The following is a 17,164-nucleotide window of genomic DNA, read 5'->3' as shown; positions in this document are numbered from 1 at the left end:
AGTTATTATTTTTCTATACCTCCTATTGGGAAATATGCCTTCACATAATAAAAATGATATGTATAGTAAAAAATATATATGTTTTGTTACATTAAATGTTTTGAATACAGTAAAAGAATTTTCTAAAACTATTTGAGATAATAGTTTATTCTTTAGAATTAGTTATTAAATCATTAGATAATATATACAAAATTTACATTCAGAGAAAAACATTAAAAAAAATATAAACTTTTAGATTTTGAAGATAACTTGCATATTTCAAATGCTATATAAACATAGGTACTAATTTTTTTAAAACTATATCCATCTATTTTATTAATTTTTATACATTGAATTTGACATTAATTATTAATGTCATGAATCCTTTATCTCTATATTATTTGTATTAAGAATAATTTCAAATAATAAATTTTTAATAATATCTCTTTTAAATTATAACTTCTTTCATAATAAAATTAATTGATCTTATCATTAGGACTAAAAAAAAAAATCAGTTGAATCTCTCCACTCCGTTATCCACGTCGGCACTAACAAAATAAAAGGAAAAGAACGAGAAAGAAATACAACAAAAATTCAAAGGCCGCCTTAAAGGATTAAAACATAAAAAATAAAAATAAAAACTTGTCAAACAATATACGGTTGGCCATACTCCAACACACACGATCACGCATGTGGACCAAAACAAAACAAAACAAAACAAATGAAGGAACCAAATTTACCAAACAAAACGAAACCAGCACGCACAACATAACATATTCTATATATATGAACCAGGGCAGGCGACGGTGGGGGGGACGTGGGCTTCGGTTTTTCATTCATTCATTTCATTTTTCATTAATCATTCTATGCTTTCTTTCTAGCCATTTGCTCTTTGCAATTATAGATAACGCCGCCAGCTCACTATTTTAGGGTTTCAAGTTCGTAACATTTGTGCATTTTTTTTTTCCGATCCTCTCTTTCTTTGAGAAAGAGATTGAGTCAAGGGAGAGAGAGAGTGGGGGGTTTTCATAATGAGAGACGTGAACACGGATCTATTTGACCCGAGAACAGAAATGGATTCGGATATCTCGCGTAGTGCTTCTTCCTCCGATGGAGATTTTGGGTTCGCTTTTAATGATAGTAATTTCTCAGACCGGCTTCTTCGGATCGAGATCATGGGTGACCCTCCGGAGAGCAGGTCCGACGGAGAGGGGTGCACTAGTATCGCCGATTGGGCTAGGGACCGTAAGAGGCGAAGAGAAGATATCAAGAAGGACAACGGTCAGTTTTTTTTTTTAATTTCTTGGAATTTTTTTCCAATTTTCCTGTATGGTTACTGTTTGTTTGGCTAGATATTTGTGGATAAAGATAGAAAGGAGGGTGGTTTTGGCCAATTGAAAGTTTGCATCTTTGTTTTGCAGCTGTGAGAAACCTGAGGAAAGTGAATATTGAGATTTGAGATTTGAGCTGTAATTTGTTTATCAAAATTTGATTTTGTTGTGCCTGAAAAATGAGGAGGACGTAATGCAGTCTAAATTTTGAGTTTTGTTGTTTGGTCTCGTAAAAGCTGGTATAATTCATGGAAGCATATAACCCACAGTGTCCAATCAATGTCATTTTGAATGAAGAATTCTAGTTGAAGCTTTGATTTGATTTTCTTTTGTTCTAAAATATTGTTGGGGCGGGGGATTTGTGCTGTTCATCATATAAAGCTGAGTTAATGTAGCAAATACTTTGTGGATGATTGGCTGCAAAAAATGAGTTCTCATATGTTATATTAGCCTATTTTCTGTTGTGGGAAAAAGATTTAATCTGCCTACGAGTCTTTTTAGGGCTTGGAAAATGTGTAAGAATAAAGATTGTATTACTTTTTTATTAGTGAATGTTTGAGCCTATTCATAAGCATGGGGGCCTTTCCTTGCTTCCCTGGCATATGATATGGTTTGATGTTGATTGGCATTTACAACTAATTTTCAGGTTTGGATCTCTCTGCTTGCCCTGAGGAGCAGATTTTAAACCAGCCCGATATGGATGATTGTGTGGGCTGTGAAAACCAAGATGAGGAAGTGGAGGCAATGATTGAAGGGTCACCCTCAGGTAGTGAAAAGGTTTTCTATGAATTTTCATTTTCCTTTTGGTGTTTCTTTAAAGTATACAGATCTTTTCGTTCTGTCAAATTAGTAATGAGTAAGTGTCCTGTATGACCTTTCTTTTTTTTTAATAGATTGTGTACTTATTGGGAAGATAAGATATAGTAATATTATTTTTTCTCCCGCGCCCCAGGGGGGGGGGGGGTGGTGGTTTGTGCATGTGTTAGTCTTTAGTTTAAGACTGAACAATGTCATAATGTGCCCATGAGGTTTCTGGATTCGATAAGGCATTATATGTCCAATACAACACTTGGTAGATTATTTTTGTTTAATGGGTTGTTTGATGAAGAACTCGTGTAATCTTTAGAGTAAATGAATATGTTTCTTTCTATAACTCTTTGGCTATCTGTTTTGGATTTGTCCATGGTCGTTCTACTCTGAATGTTGTGACTCTTGCAGGTGATGAAGCTGCAAATGGAAATGAGTCAAGCTGGAGCATGGATTGTTCTACAGTTGTGAGAGTTAAAACATTACACATAAGCTCTCCAATCTTAGCGGCAAAAAGTCCATTTTTCTACAAAGTAGGGTTATGATTTTGCTCTGTGGTGTTTTTAAAATTTTGGTGCAATCACTAATAGATGTTTTCTATCACATGATTCTGAATCTTTTTTGTTTATCTGTTGTAGCTATTCTCAAATGGGATGAAGGAGTCAGAACAACGACATGTAGCGCTGCGTATCAATGCATCTGGTATGGTCAATTTTTATTGGCTGTTATTTGATAAATAATTATTCTTTATCTTTGTAAGATTTCTTGCTTGAGGTCCTTTGCTTATTATTGGATAATTAAATTTACCAGTGCTACTGTTAATAAGTTCTTTCTTTTCTTGAGCAGAGGAAGCTGCCCTCATGGAACTTCTGAATTTTATGTACAGCAATACTTTATCGACTACTGCAGCTCCTGCATTGCTTGATGTGCTTATGGCTGCGGACAAGTTTGAGGTTGCTTCATGCATGCGATACTGCAGCCGTCTATTGAGGAATATGCCCATGACTCCAGAGTCTGCATTGCTTTATCTGGAGCTTCCCTCCAGTGTCCTGATGGGTGAAGCAGTCCAGCCATTGACCGATGCTGCGAGACAGTACCTTGCATCTCGATATAAGGACATGACCAAGTAGGTTCTTGCTTGATTGGGATTGTATTCTTGACTGTTCTACTGGATTCCTTATTTAGAAGGTTTAAATGCTTGTGAGACTTTAACGCTTCTAATATTTGGGAAGCTTATGCATGAGGTTTTCATTTTTACCAGGTTCCAAGATGAGGTAATGGCCTTGCCCCTTGCTGGAGTTGAGGCAATATTGTCTAGTGATGATCTTCAAATTGCTTCTGAAGATGCTGTATATGATTTTGTGTTAAAGTGGGCCAGAGCCCAGTACCCGAGAGTGGAGGAGCGACGTGAGGTTTTGGGCTCACGTCTTGCACGCTTCATTCGCTTTCCTCACATGACCTGCCGGAAGCTAAAGAAGGTTTTAACCTGTAATGACTTTGATCATGATGTTGCGTCCAAGTTAGTGCTTGAAGCTCTGTTCTTTAAGGCTGAAGCCCCACATCGACAACGAACCTTGGCGGCAGAGGAGTCGGTCACCTTGAATCGACGCTTTGTTGAACGTGCATACAAGTATCGGCCCGTCAAAGTAGTAGAATTTGAGCGTCCTCGGCAACAATGTGTGGTTTACCTGGACTTGAAGCGGGAGGAGTGTGAAAATTTGTTCCCATCTGGACGCGTCTACTCTCAAGCATTTCACTTGGGTGGGCAAGGGTTCTTCCTCTCTGCACACTGCAACATGGACCAGCAGAGCTCTTTCCATTGTTTTGGGTTGTTCTTGGGGATGCAGGAAAAGGGGTCAGTGAGTTTTGCTGTGGATTACGAGTTTGCAGCCAGGTCAAAGCCTACTGAGGAGTTTGTTAGCAAATACAAAGGCAACTACACATTCACTGGAGGCAAGGCAGTTGGATACCGAAACTTATTTGCCATACCATGGACATCCTTCATGGCGGATGATAGTCTTTACTTCATCAACGGTATCCTCCACCTCAGGGCTGAGCTTACTATCAGGCACTGACTCTTGCATCATTAGAGTCTTTCTTGTTGAGGCTTCCAATTGATTTAAAACTTTTGGTAGCACTAACCTCTTTTGTTTCTCTCATGTTGAATGTAATAAGTAGGCATTCAGCGCTATAGATACTTGTGTTCAGAGGTTCATATACAATTAGAATTTGCTTTGTGTCATGTTATTATTACTGGGATGAGTTGTGTTTGGGAAATGGAAACTGAGGGAGAATATGTAAAATGTGGTTGGTTCCTGGAACGATGAGTTTGTATTCTGACAGGTTTCAGCTGAAGAATGCAGCTCTTTTAGAACTCTATTTTGTCAAACTTGCATTTGTGTGCTTACTGCTTAGTAGGTACCTCTGCCTCGATGACAATATTTGACCGTTAGAAGACTGTATTTTGGTCTCATGCGTTCTGGATGTCTCTTCCCATATTTTTAAATACCGGAGCGGGCTTTTTGGACTCAGGTCTTGTCCGAGCTTTGACGGGGAATTTGTTTTGAGATTTGGATTATGGTTGGGACCTGGTAAGATTTGGCTAATACCATAAGGGTATTAGAATGATGTTCTGGAGTGGGGAGATCTAAGACATGATTTTGAAGTCTATAGACCAATTGGTGGTGTAGGGTGTCAATTTTGGCAGAAGAAATTTGTTCAGTACCTTGGATCTGAACTTAGACTTTCTAGGTTGTGGGTAAATTGGGGTCTTGGAGAGAAAGGTTGAAGTTTGGGTAGAAGGTGAGTAAGGCACTTCTTGCATAAATAAATAAAATTAAAAAATTAGAAAAAAAAATCCTGATGGTTGGTTATCCACCGACCGTGCATGCTTAGGGTCTAAATTTAAAATGGTCTTGTAGGATTTATTAATGTGCAAATCTACCAAAAGTTTGGCATGATTCCGGTGCTTGACTTGTCCTACTTTATGATGGGACCATCAATTAGCAACGCACATGTACAGCACACAAGCAAAAATAAAAGTGTAATCTTTTGACACCCATCAAAATTCTTTATAAAATTTATTTTTAAATAATTTAAATAACGTAACACATATTAATTTTTTTTATCTTAAATAAAAATTTAATTAAACATTTAAATAAATTATTTTTAATTAAATTTTTTACATCCACCCCATCTCATTATTTATATTTATATCTTAAATTTTAATTAAAACTTTTTAAATATGAAATTTTTTTATGTGTAATTTTAAAAAATAATTTTTTGAGTAAAATTTTGTGGGACAATAGTTAATTGTAATATATGAATTTATATTTTATCAATTAAATTAAGGATATTTTAAAAATAATATTAAAAAAGTGGTGTTATAAAGATTTTAGATAGGTGTTAAAAGCCAACCGAAATAAAAATATAAAAAAAATTATTTTGAAGAAATTCCGTCTTCTTGAACTTATTTATTTGAAGGAGATTGTTATGTTACATAATCATATAACATACATGATTATATAGTAGCCAACGGTTATAAAAATATAAGATAATAAAATTATATTATTTCCACGATTATTTAATGAAAATCCAACGACTGCTGCATAATCATATATGTTACGTAATTATATAACATAAAAAAGCCTATTTGAATTGTATACTTTGAATATATGCTAATCGCATAATATCCGGTGTTTGTCTCTTTCCTTTTGTGCAATTCAAGGAAAAAAAGGGGCAGATGGTTATATTGAAACAGATTGGGGCACTCGGGCAGTAGCCCGAGTGGCCAGGGCTGCTGCCCTCCAACTTGGAGGGCAGCAGTTCGAACCCCCACAAAAGCATTGTGGGGGTATTTTCTTCCTCAATTAATTTGAGTGAAGGTAGTCTTCTCCCTTACCCATGAGTAAGGAGTAGACATCCCTCGAATATTTGTGAGGGTTAAAATCTGGGCAGAGCTCCATTAGCATTGATGTCAGTTGGTCCCAGTAATAGTCTGATTTGTAAATATCAGTAATAATCTCATGTATATGAGTTGTAATCTGAGCAATAGTCTCATGTAATCAAAAAAAAAAAAAAAAAACAGATTGGGGCAGTCGGGGCATCCGGCCCGTTTTACATTTTATAGAAAAATGATATAGGACCTCGGTCCTGACTCCTTGTCTGTAACTATAGCAAGTATAATCGATCAACACAGTCCACTGATGTTCGATTCTATGCTCCCTTGTAGGACCCATTCACAATGAACGGTAGCGATAAACTAACAGATGCCATTAGCAAAAAGTAAACATAAAAAAAGATAATAATAATAGTAAATTTTAAAAAAAGTGAATTACAACAGTAAGCATAAAATTAATCGGAGCCACGTATACTTTACCGTTCCACGTGCACTTTATTCATCCATCCATCTGTAGCCTAGCCTTGTAAAGAACTCTTCACGCTGATATCGGTTCAAGAAGAACAAAAGAGAAAAATGCAAGCACGCGAGTGGTTGCTTGTACGACAAGTTTGAAAGGCAAACTCCCAAGCCCAAGCTTCATATTTAAAATATTGAGGTATAGCCAACGCAAAAATATACATAGCGAGAGAAGAGAGAAGAGAGACCGAAAAACAAAAGTAAAGGAAAAAGATGCCGAAGAACAAGGGAAAGGGAGGAAAGAATCGGAAGCGAGGAAAGAACGAGGCGGACGACGAGAAACGCGAGCTGATATTCAAGGAAGACGGTCAAGAATACGCGCAGGTGCTTCGGATGCTGGGGAACGGTCGATGCGAGGCCATGTGCATCGACGGCGCCAAGCGTCTCTGCCACATCCGTGGTAAGATGCACAAAAAGGTTTGGATTGGTGCGGGTGATATTATTCTTGTCGGTTTGAGAGATTATCAAGACGATAAAGCCGATGTTATTTTGAAATACATGCCTGATGAGGCCCGCTTGCTCAAGGCTTACGGTGAATTGCCTGAGACTACTAGGTTGAACGAAGGGATTGCTGCCGGTATTGATGACGACGATGAAGCTGGTCCCGATAATTATATTGAGTTTGAGGATGAGGATATTGATAGGATCTAATCTTTCTCTTTTTATATTTTTCTGCTGCATGCCATGCATGCTTTCTTTGTTGTTAATTTTATGATGAAATCGATATGCTTAGTTTTATGTAATATCAGCGGGTTACTTATATTTTGGAAAAAGAAAAGGAAAAAAAAGCTTTATATTGACGATCTCATAATTGTGTAACCGATGATCAGATAATTGTAGTAGGCACCATGATGATGGAAGGTTGTTTTCTTTGAGGTTACTGTGTAATGGTTGTTTTCTATGAGGTTACTGTTTAAAGAACGTGTTGGAGTACGTAATTTATTTGGTTGTTAATTTGATTTCTTCAAGGCTTCTCTTGGTGCATGTTGTATTTAATTAGTTAACTATTATTGGCAAGTTCCTGGCTAGTATCATGTTCTAGTTGGGATGCGTCTTAAGTGCTGCAGCAGACCTTAGGAAAAATAATTGCACTGAGCATGTAGATAAAGATGAGTTATATGTTCTGTGTTCAATTATTATGTAACATAAAGCATGCCTAGCACAGTAGAGAGCGGGTTTCGAATGCATGCATAACACCCATAGTTGTTTAACTTGTACGGTGATGAAGGTTGTAGAATCAAACTGCTTATAGATTAAGCTAATAACTGATCTCAGGATGAGGAATATGTCCTGGTGATCAGGGTGGACAGATATGGACTGCTTACTCATAACCCTTGATCTGGCATATGCTGTCTCTATTCTCTTTTTTGATTTATCGAAAAGGATTGTATCACTATGACGTGATTCCTGCAACCTACTCTTATTCTGATATCAATGCTGGCTCGCCCCTTTCGAGCAAGGGATGGGGATTGGGGCATGAAGTTTTCTGTTTCAAAAAAACCAAGCGGACTTTTTTCTGCCCAAGTTAAATGCCTCTCCCCATCCTTCTGCCGAAGCTGGGTAGTTGATTGCCTTCACTAGTACTCAGGCTACTCAAAAGTTGCACATCGACGAGACAATCACAAGCACGTTTGTGTTACTTGTGAATAGTTTGATACAGATTTTATGAAGCATGTATTTTGCTGGAAAAAGTGAATCTGCTTCTGGATCTAAACCACAGAAGCAATCATGCCTGGACATACACATAACTTTGTCAAATCTCTTATTCCAGGGATATACTGGAAAATACAGGGATAAAACGAATCCGTACGCAGCCTACTCTACAGGATACAAGTGCCTCATATGCAATGATAGAGGACCAAAATAAATGACTATCAGGGACAAACATGAATTGCCTCCAGAATGTACAATCTATTCAGTTCCAGCAATCTTCTTCTTCAGTGCTTCAATATCCGTGGCTAGTTCTTTTCTGCTTGACTGGGAAAACAAATCAATTTGTTAAAATATTAACCATCTTAGATGCAGAATCTCTAATGAAACAGATGACATAAATTTCTCAAATTCAATTAATCTGTTAGGTTCCAGAAAGCAATCTACTCCGCAATCAAAACGTTAGGTTCCAGAAAGTAATCTAATCTACTCCGTAATCAAAACGTCATGAATTAATAGCTTAGCAATAAAGGAAACAAGAACTAACTAAATGCATGTGAGCTTTTGCAGTCTCTTAATCTTACCTTGAAGAGAAGGTATCTGTAGACAAACCATCCAGTATAACCAAGTCCAATCAACTCCAAGAGTTTGGGAAGCTGACAACATAAGAAAGACATTTCAGACTGGTTCATTAATATGAAGTAAGGCATATGCTAATTTACTGTCAAGAACTTGAAAGGTTCATCTCCTAAACATGACGAAGAAAGAAAGGGGTAAGCTAATCTGGAAATTGCATACCAAAGGCACTGAATTGATGGCACCAACAATAGTTGAGGATAACCAAACAGCCACTATTGCCCCACCTCCATAGAGAAGTACCGTGGACTTGTTTTCAACGGCATCCCACTAATAAACGTAACCAACATCAATCACCAAATCTAACTGATCATGAAATCAAATTACAAGAAGCTAGAAAAGCATCTCCACATCAATCTATTCTCATTGGTACCCTCTTGAATCTTGATTCTTACCTTTTCCTTCAAGTCTGAAAAAAGTTCATCTGCATCAACTGTGGATGTCTCTTCTGAGGAAGAGGCTCTAACCTGAAGCAAAGGAAACCTTCTCGACTCTAATTGAAAGGAAAAGTATCAATAAGCATATTGTTTAGAAACACTAAACAAAAATATTTACAAACAAATTAATGAAAGATAAATTAGCTCAATTATGAAATGGGAAACATATAGAAAAACAAGAGCATGCAAAGGGGAAACCGGCAATTAGAGAAGCTCAAAATCATAGTTTAATGCGGAATGTGTCAAGCAAAATATAGACTAACATGGTTTGCATTGAGCAGAAAAATAATAGATATCAGGGACTACTAGTCACAAGCAATAACCATCCCGTCCACTGCGCTTCCACTTGATAGTGAGGTCATTTGTATGAACACTAAAACCAATCCATTTTCTGTATAGCAACTAATCTACGTGCTTATGTCAGTCAAACTGAACCAACCCTACCAAAATCATAATATATATCTGTCTCTGTGCGCGCGTGTGTGTATTTTTCCCTTCTAAAGTTCTAAACTGTTGTCTCTGGTTAATTTTTTTCACCATAAAATCAGAATATGCACGACAGCGTACAAATTGCAAGCCCGTAGATACAAGAAAGGTACAATACAAAATTCAGAGTAACAAGTGCGAGTAGGATAGCAACCAATACCTGAAACTTGTTTAATGGAAGAAGAGAATGGTGACGTTGACGAACGAGGAGGGAGGCAGGGAAGAGCAAAGCAGTGAGAAGATTTGACTTTGACGGTGGTGGTTGAGGGGACACGTGGAGTTAACACCGCCGCGTACGCCGTCGCTGCCATTGATACTTTTGATTTGTGGTGTTCTTTCGTTTTCTTTTCGATTTGTAATGCTTGGTTTGGTTTATCCGGTGCGGTGATGAGATTTTCTTTGCTCTATTTCGGACACAGATTCATTTGCTGACACGTGGATAGAGTTGAGATTCTGATTGGTTGATTCTCTATCTGAAATCCACGTTTGAGGGATCTCTAAGACGTATCCAAAAGCAAGCATATTGCTAGAGATATATGTCGTCCATTTTAAATTAAAATAACCGACTTGTCTGCTACGACGTATTTGACTTTTTTAATTCCTTTTTAAATATAAATTTGAATCAATGTTAATTTCGGAAGTATATGGGTAAAATATATTAGTAATTATAGTATTTCAGGTTAATTAGTCTTTAGTATTTTATTAAGATTTATTTTACTTTAATAAACTTATTTAAGTTGTATTTATTATTTTAATTTAGTTAGAATTTAAGATTATTGTCTAATTTGAGAAGGACTAAAATATAATAGTTACTTATTATAAATAGGCTTGCTATGTTAGTTTATTATACACCTTTCAGAACTTTTATTAAAAATATTTCAAACTACTTCCTTTCAAATTATTCACCTTTTAGAGAAAGTTTCGAAGTTTGTATGATAAAAAATCTTGAACAATCAGCAAAGGCACTAAAAGATCGAATGAAGGCATTGCAATCGATGCAATGTTTAATTAAGACATTGAAAACTCTGATGAGAGAATATTCAAAATGACTACTACCGCTTCAATTTTAGCCAACAACAAACCTATAAGTATCAGAAAATAATACCCAAAATTACACAAAAGATACAACTTTTAATATTGATTTGAGTGTTGGGCCTAATACAATTGAAGATGTTTAAGAAACTTAAGTTGAAGAGACATCAATTGTTATCAAGGATGATATGATTGAAGATGAAGATTCAAGAATTATTCTTGAAGAGAATCTCTCCAAGATAATTGATATGGTTCTATCTATTTATTTTGAAGACAATAAAGCTGTACTTGAATAAGATTTAGCTTAAAAGGAAAAATTCAATCGGGAGCACGTTGAGCAAAGCGTGAGAAATGTTAAAAGAGGTCTTTTAATCGATTAATTTTGCAAATTTGCATCTTTTAGAAGAATCAGAACAAAAAGTAAGAAGAAATTGAAGTGCAGATTCTTTCAAATTTCAAGAAAAGTTTATGCAAAGTTGTATATGTTTGCATTGCAACATTACTTTCTCCTTCAGTATAAGTTTCATCCTCCATATATATTTTATTTGTATCAAAACTTGATGAAGAATTTTTTTTTAAAAAAAAAAGAGAGGAAGAGACTGATGTAGGAAGTGTATAGGTTAAATATATTAGAAATAACAATATTTGAGTCAAATTAGTCGTTAGTTTTTTATTAGGATTTATCATATTTTAGTAAGTTTTTTTTTGAGTTATTTTTGCAATTATAGTTTAATTAGGATTTAAGATTATTTATTTAATTTGAGAAGGACTATAATTTAATAGCTATTAGTTTAAACAGGCCTGTTATTTTAGCTTATTATATACCTTTTAAACCTTTCATTAATAATATTTCAAATTATTCTTTTTTGTGTTTATTTATGTTGTTAATTTGTAAAATAATAAATTATTAAAAGGGTGAGGTCATTTTGGCATTTGTACTTTATAAATTACTTTGAATACTCTTATTTTTTTAAATATTTTATTACAAAAATACCCATCATATGAATTAGTAATGAGGACTCTCTCCCATAAACTAACATAATATAATTACTTTGAACGCTCATATAACACATTCACTATTCAATAGATAATTCTCTTACTATAGACTCTAAAAATTTTATTTCCAATCTCTTAGACAATTTTAGTAAAACAATGAGCAAATCAATACTTTTAATATATTTTGAGCATATATTTTCTTTTTGATTTTCCAAACAAAAGATAAATATTTTTTTTGTAGTCTTCTCTTTCCGCTTCTTTGTCTTTTTTTTTTTCCTTCTTTTTCTTAATCTTCTTCTCTTCCTTCGTCTATTTATTTTTTTGCTTCTACCTTTTTTTTTGGGGGAGCCAAATGGCTTTCTTTTTTTTTTTTCAATTGTTATGTTAATTAATTTGATTCCAGTATACAATTGTTCTTAGTTTATTTTGGGTGTGCTAGATAATTTGATTGGTGTTGAGTAAGTTAATTTAAATAATTTAAGTAAGGTGTTTGTTGATATTTTTAAGAGTGTAGAAAGTAAAATTTAATTTTTTAATTTAAAATATAATTATATAGAATAATAAAATATTTAAAATAATTTATGGAATACAAATAATCATAACCTCGTTAAAATTGTAATAGGATAATTGAAGGGACAGTCGTATTAGGTTGCAAGTTGCGGGGAATTGAGGTGGTCTGGGTTGTGGGTGCGCCACAGCTGTGAAATAACATCGTGGGCCGGTCAAGCAACCAGACTAGGAGGTCCAATATTCTATTATTCTTAACCATTTGTCTTGTTCAATATCTCTTGCAGAATTTCCATCCACAATCGCATCACTTTACACGTGTCTCGCTGTTAAGAGCCGGCCATTCACGAAACCTGTATGGAAGCCAATATTAACGGCAACTACACGAATAATAATAATAATAATACTTGCCATTTGCCAGCCCTGTGACGTAAACAATTGAACTCTATTGCTTTTTCTCATGGAAACTTACAGAAGATATTGAAATTAATGAAGAGAATCGACTATCACCAGAAAAAAAAGAAAAAAAAAAGAGTCGACATCTTAGGGTATTTTACAATTGGTCACTAATTATCATAAATAATTATAATGTTAAGTCAATGATAAGATTATATAGTTTTATCTGGTTAGAGAACTATGACTAATCAGAGTTTGCCCAAATCAATGTCAAAAAAGGAAGGTGGGGGGTGGAATCCACTTTTAGAGCTGTAACGCTTGTGTCAAATGTACGCCTTTGATGGCACCCTCTGTCTCAACGATCACAACCAATAATCAACTGACCCAACTGACTAGTGACTAAGAATCAAAAAAATTAATAACAAAAATACCTAACAACTAATAAAATTAATGGAAGGCCCCTCAAAATGGTTTAGTTACTTTTGTCCTTCTTAATAATAATAATAATAATAATGATAACAAAATCTTACGTTGGCTTTGGTTACTCATCATTATATTGTATATTAAAAGCATGCAGACCTTTATTCATTAATCTTGCTGGAATCTCCATTATCCTCTCCAACTCAGCCACTCACCTTCTAATTCTTAGGCAATGCCAAGAAGATCGCGACGAATTAAAAACATTTTGAAGAATTCAGACTTGAGATCTCCTTATTATTTTCAAAGCAGATTCCCTTTTGGTCTTGCGAATTTGGTTTACCTTACATGCAATATTCCACCCATTTGCTCAAAAAGTTTGTATTAAGAAGGCATCTTGTCGATTTTTGAGATCCTGGGTTTGCTCCCTTTTCCTGTTTTATACAACAAGGAGAAAGCATCTGTTTTTGGTCAACAATAGTACATGTATATATTTCTTTATTTACTTTCTCTTCGAATGATAAAAGGATGAATCTTCTTTGTGATTGGTTTCTTGTTGAAAATCATTCAACATGAAAATGAAAAACACAAGCAGGCCTTGATGGGGTTCTACGAAAGTTGGCTAATCATCCCTGTATTCTTTTCTTTATTGTTATTGTCAATGGCCGGTGACACAAAGAGCTCTGATCCTGTATATTTACAAGAACTATTTCATAGTTACGCAAATGAAACCCTATCAAAGCATCATACGGGTCATTTTTACAATCTTTCTCTGCCTTCAAACTCTTCCGGCATGCAAGTTTCTGTTATTAGAATACGAAGCAGGGAATTTTGGGCAACAGGAGTGAATTTCAGTTCTCTTCGTATCCCACCAAGAGTTATTGCACTGCCTTTTGTGAAGAGAATTGCTTTACTCAATGAAAATTTAGGAAATTGGTCTTCTCATTACTATCAAGTCCCCAATCATTCTTTGGTTGCTCCCGTTGTTGGCTTCAGTGCTTTTGATGCTTCGAATCCAAGCACATTAAGCAATGAGGAGCTGACACTCATTGTCTCGGGAGATCCTGTTTCGATTCTGTTTCCTGACATTGGGTTAAAAGATAAAAACGTGACGCTAAAATGTGTCAAATTCGGAGCCGGTATGTCAGTCGAATTTAGCAACATGACCACGCCCAATGAATGTGTGGCAAAAGGTCCAGGACATTTTTCAGTAGTTATTCCATTTCAACCTCAGCCTCCACGGCCGCTGCCACCGTCGCCTAAGACCAAGGACGAGAGGTCATGGAAGTCGTGGGTGATAGGTTTTGTGGCTGGATTTGGTGGGTTAGCTTTGCTGATTTTGGTTGGGGTGGCTACTTATAAGCTAGTGAGGAGGAAGATGATCAGAAAAATGGAGAGTGAATCTGAAAAGGCAGAGCCTTTAGATACAACATGGATTGGAAGAAGTAGAATGCCTTCGGCATCAATGATACGAACTCAGCCAGCTCTTGAGCATGAGTATGTTCCCTGAAATTGATGTTACTTCTTTTTGTACATTTTTGCCCCTTTTTTTTCACAAGCCAAGATAATCATTGTTTTTTGGAATTAGGCCCATCTCTGAAAAGTTATTGCAAGTTTTCGGTTCTCATTGTTTTTTCTCGTATTATGATTGAAAGAATTGATGGATTTATGTGATTAAAAAGCGCTACTAATCTTGCTTGAAAAATTTTGGTGCTTGGCTCTTATGCTGAACCAAAAACCGAACTGCTATTAAAAATACAGAGACTTCTGATGCACTCGTTTAATTCAACTGAACCAATACCGAATTGCTATTAGAAAGAAAGTTTTACAACAAATAAAGCACTTGCTTTTTTACTAATTTAAAGCACTTGATTTTTTATTAACTGTAAGATTAAATACTAATTCAAAATGATTAGTTCAGCCAATGGGGTTGAGGTCACAGAGCTGGTGAAGTGGAAACGGAGGATCAAAATAAGAGCCATTAAGGATGGCCCATGTAGTAAGCTTATTTGCAGCTTCTGTAGCATGTATTCCATCCCAGCTAACATAATCTTGTGGGTCGCTGCAAGCTGTGGCTGTTACAGCGCTTCCATTAATAACCTTCGTATTTCCGCAGAAAACTTTAGCATCAAAATTATAGGCACCATCACCATGCCCACAACAAGCCTGGGTACCATACTTAAGCCCTGCCCACAATTTTTTTTTTTTTTTTTTTTTAAATATAGCCCAAGGTCAATCAGAAAAACGCAGACAAATGATTAGCAAAACACCGTACCATGTGATGTGGGATTTTGGAACAGTTCTAGTAACACTGAGTGAGTGTCAACGCAAATGAGGGAAGCATTGGGAAGATTTCTTCTGGTTTGTGCTAGAGCTTCCTTCAACATGTTATTGTAATCCAAGACGGCATTGTTGTAAGAGATCATGCAACCGTACGCGTCCAAGTCCGAACTTGAATGAGGAAGCTGAACCAAAAATGCAGGGTAACAGCCAATCGGGGCAAGATTCAACACCAAAAATGTGCGCCCACCTAAAGCATACAGCTCCTGCGTAAATTTGATGAAGCAAATGTCACCAATTTAACGTTGAAAGGAAACACGGAATTATTTAATTAATTGGGGGTGGATTTTAGAATTCCGCCCCATGACATGGCGTGGCCGGCCCAATTAGTGCCATCACCTCGACTGTGCCAGCGATTTGTGAAACCACCTGAGGAAGAAACTGCTTGACTCCACCTATGCCAATTGCTGCTAAATTGGAAGTAAAATCATTCTGACCAATGTAAAATGTATAGAGAGATTTTCCGAAAATATCCGGTGAAGGAAGCTTGGTTGAACCTATGAAAGAGAGTTTTTATTTCTAGTCATCAAGTTTGCAGGAGCGTATTAATTTGTCATCTAAAATAAGAGCTTGATTTAGTGTCTACTTACCACTTGTACAGGAGGAGTGAAATTCATCAACTCTAGCCTTGAATTCCTTCATTTGGTTGAGTTGAATAGCTAGGGAAAAGGGACTGATCCCGGTAACAAACAGGGAAGTGTTGGGCAAAAGCACAGTAGAGGCCAAAGTAGCATAGTTGGCTCCATGCCTGTAATCTGATCCAATTGATTGCAAATACGGGCTCAGAAACGGCAATCCTAGAGCTTGAGCTGCCAATAAATAAAAAATTAACTTCGTAGAGGTTCATCAACCACTGAAAGTTAAAGAGATTATTGTGGTGGCACTCTTCGGCCTCGAGTATAATGCAGGTGGTCCAGCCTGGATGATTAAATAATCAATGTAGTGCCAAAACTTTCATGGAACCGCCTGTCGTGTATTTTGGATTCACCTAAGCATAATTGGAGTCTATGCCTACCCCGCACCCCAGTGAGGCAGAATTGCCCATGTGAATTTTCTTATGGCGATGGAACCTTTTCTTCAAATTACTGAAACCCATTTCTGTGTTCAATAATAGAAGACTTTGTTTCTCTTGCAATGTTCTAAAGAGAGCCATAAGAAAATTCACTTTCGTTGTTTTGGTAAGGCAAGACAGGTGCTGCGAAGAAATTATTTTTGCTGATAACGATCGAAAGACTAAAATTGAACATAAGTGTAGGAAGGTGAGCATCGATCATAAAGTTAAGCGTCTGATGAGAAGTTACAAATTAACTGTTACCTAAGAAATCAACAATGAGCCTTCCATCAGAAGCGCGACCAGCGGGTCTCTTGAAGTAGGTCATGCCAAAGGGACCGGACTGTGCCGGAAACGCTGCCCAAAACCCACCAGTGTCTGAATTCGAGTCTCCAAAGTTGAATATGGCCTCAAATTCACATTTTGAATCACTGATACCACACAACATTGCCATCATCACCACCCCTAACGTTATAAATTTGCCGAAACTGACAAAGATTTTCTGAAACTGGGGGCTTGTCATTTATTGAAGTTGAGATGAATGGTTCCTGAAAGAGGTTATCTCGGTGATGCTTTGCTGTTGAATTATGTCAATGTCCCATTATCCCCATCCGGCTGAAATGAGACTGAGACGTGGGCACCACATAATGCAGCTAAACTTGCTTTCCTATTTCCCACACAG

The 17,164-nt window shown here is 36.2% G+C and overlaps 5 protein-coding genes across 6 annotated transcripts; 3 read left to right on the top strand and 2 right to left on the bottom strand.

Moving 5' to 3' along the window:
- The first annotated feature begins 660 nt into the window (after positions 1–660).
- LOC18050101 (BTB/POZ domain-containing protein POB1) lies at positions 661–4,579 on the top strand. Its single transcript, XM_006444842.2, has 6 exons — positions 661–1,260; positions 1,957–2,076; positions 2,529–2,650; positions 2,756–2,819; positions 2,964–3,243; positions 3,379–4,579. Exons 1-6 carry the CDS (start codon positions 1,011–1,013, stop codon positions 4,190–4,192), a joined length of 1,650 nt encoding a protein of 549 aa, XP_006444905.1. The 5' UTR covers positions 661–1,010; the 3' UTR covers positions 4,193–4,579.
- Positions 4,580–6,581: 2,002 nt separating this feature from the next.
- LOC18050100 (eukaryotic translation initiation factor 1A) lies at positions 6,582–7,455 on the top strand. Its single transcript, XM_006444841.2, has one exon. It carries the CDS (start codon positions 6,748–6,750, stop codon positions 7,183–7,185), a length of 438 nt encoding a protein of 145 aa, XP_006444904.1. The 5' UTR covers positions 6,582–6,747; the 3' UTR covers positions 7,186–7,455.
- An 818-nt stretch (positions 7,456–8,273) lies between these two features.
- LOC18050099 (protein CURVATURE THYLAKOID 1A, chloroplastic) lies at positions 8,274–10,228 on the bottom strand. The gene is made up of 5 exons (XM_024187086.1): positions 9,904–10,228; positions 9,216–9,313; positions 8,983–9,090; positions 8,769–8,840; positions 8,274–8,511 (listed from the first exon to the last, which is right to left on the bottom strand). The coding sequence occupies exons 1-5, from the start codon at positions 10,052–10,054 to the stop codon at positions 8,446–8,448; spliced, it is 495 nt and encodes a 164-aa protein (XP_024042854.1). The 5' UTR covers positions 10,055–10,228; the 3' UTR covers positions 8,274–8,445.
- A 3,524-nt stretch (positions 10,229–13,752) lies between these two features.
- Positions 13,753–14,627, top strand: LOC18050098. Its single transcript, XM_006444839.2, has one exon. The coding sequence runs from the start codon at positions 13,753–13,755 to the stop codon at positions 14,599–14,601; it is 849 nt and encodes a 282-aa protein (XP_006444902.2). The 3' UTR covers positions 14,602–14,627.
- Positions 14,628–14,991: 364 nt separating this feature from the next.
- On the bottom strand, positions 14,992–17,164 carry LOC18047091 (GDSL esterase/lipase At4g01130). 2 transcript variants are annotated; one of them, XM_006444838.2, is made up of 5 exons: positions 16,747–17,164; positions 16,022–16,240; positions 15,771–15,928; positions 15,367–15,637; positions 14,992–15,277 (listed from the first exon to the last, which is right to left on the bottom strand). In XM_006444838.2, exons 1-5 carry the CDS (start codon positions 17,003–17,005, stop codon positions 15,009–15,011), a joined length of 1,176 nt encoding a protein of 391 aa, XP_006444901.2. In that variant the 5' UTR covers positions 17,006–17,164; the 3' UTR covers positions 14,992–15,008. The 2 variants fall into 2 exon arrangements, with proteins under 2 accessions (XP_006444901.2, XP_024042852.1); XM_024187084.1 differs by having other exon boundaries at positions 14,992–15,166.

This window comes from Citrus clementina, unplaced genomic scaffold (assembly GCF_000493195.1).
Source record: "Citrus clementina cultivar Clemenules unplaced genomic scaffold, Citrus_clementina_v1.0 scaffold_3, whole genome shotgun sequence".
Taxonomy (NCBI): domain Eukaryota; kingdom Viridiplantae; phylum Streptophyta; class Magnoliopsida; order Sapindales; family Rutaceae; genus Citrus; species Citrus x clementina.
This window is presented reverse-complemented; position numbering and strand designations above follow the sequence as displayed.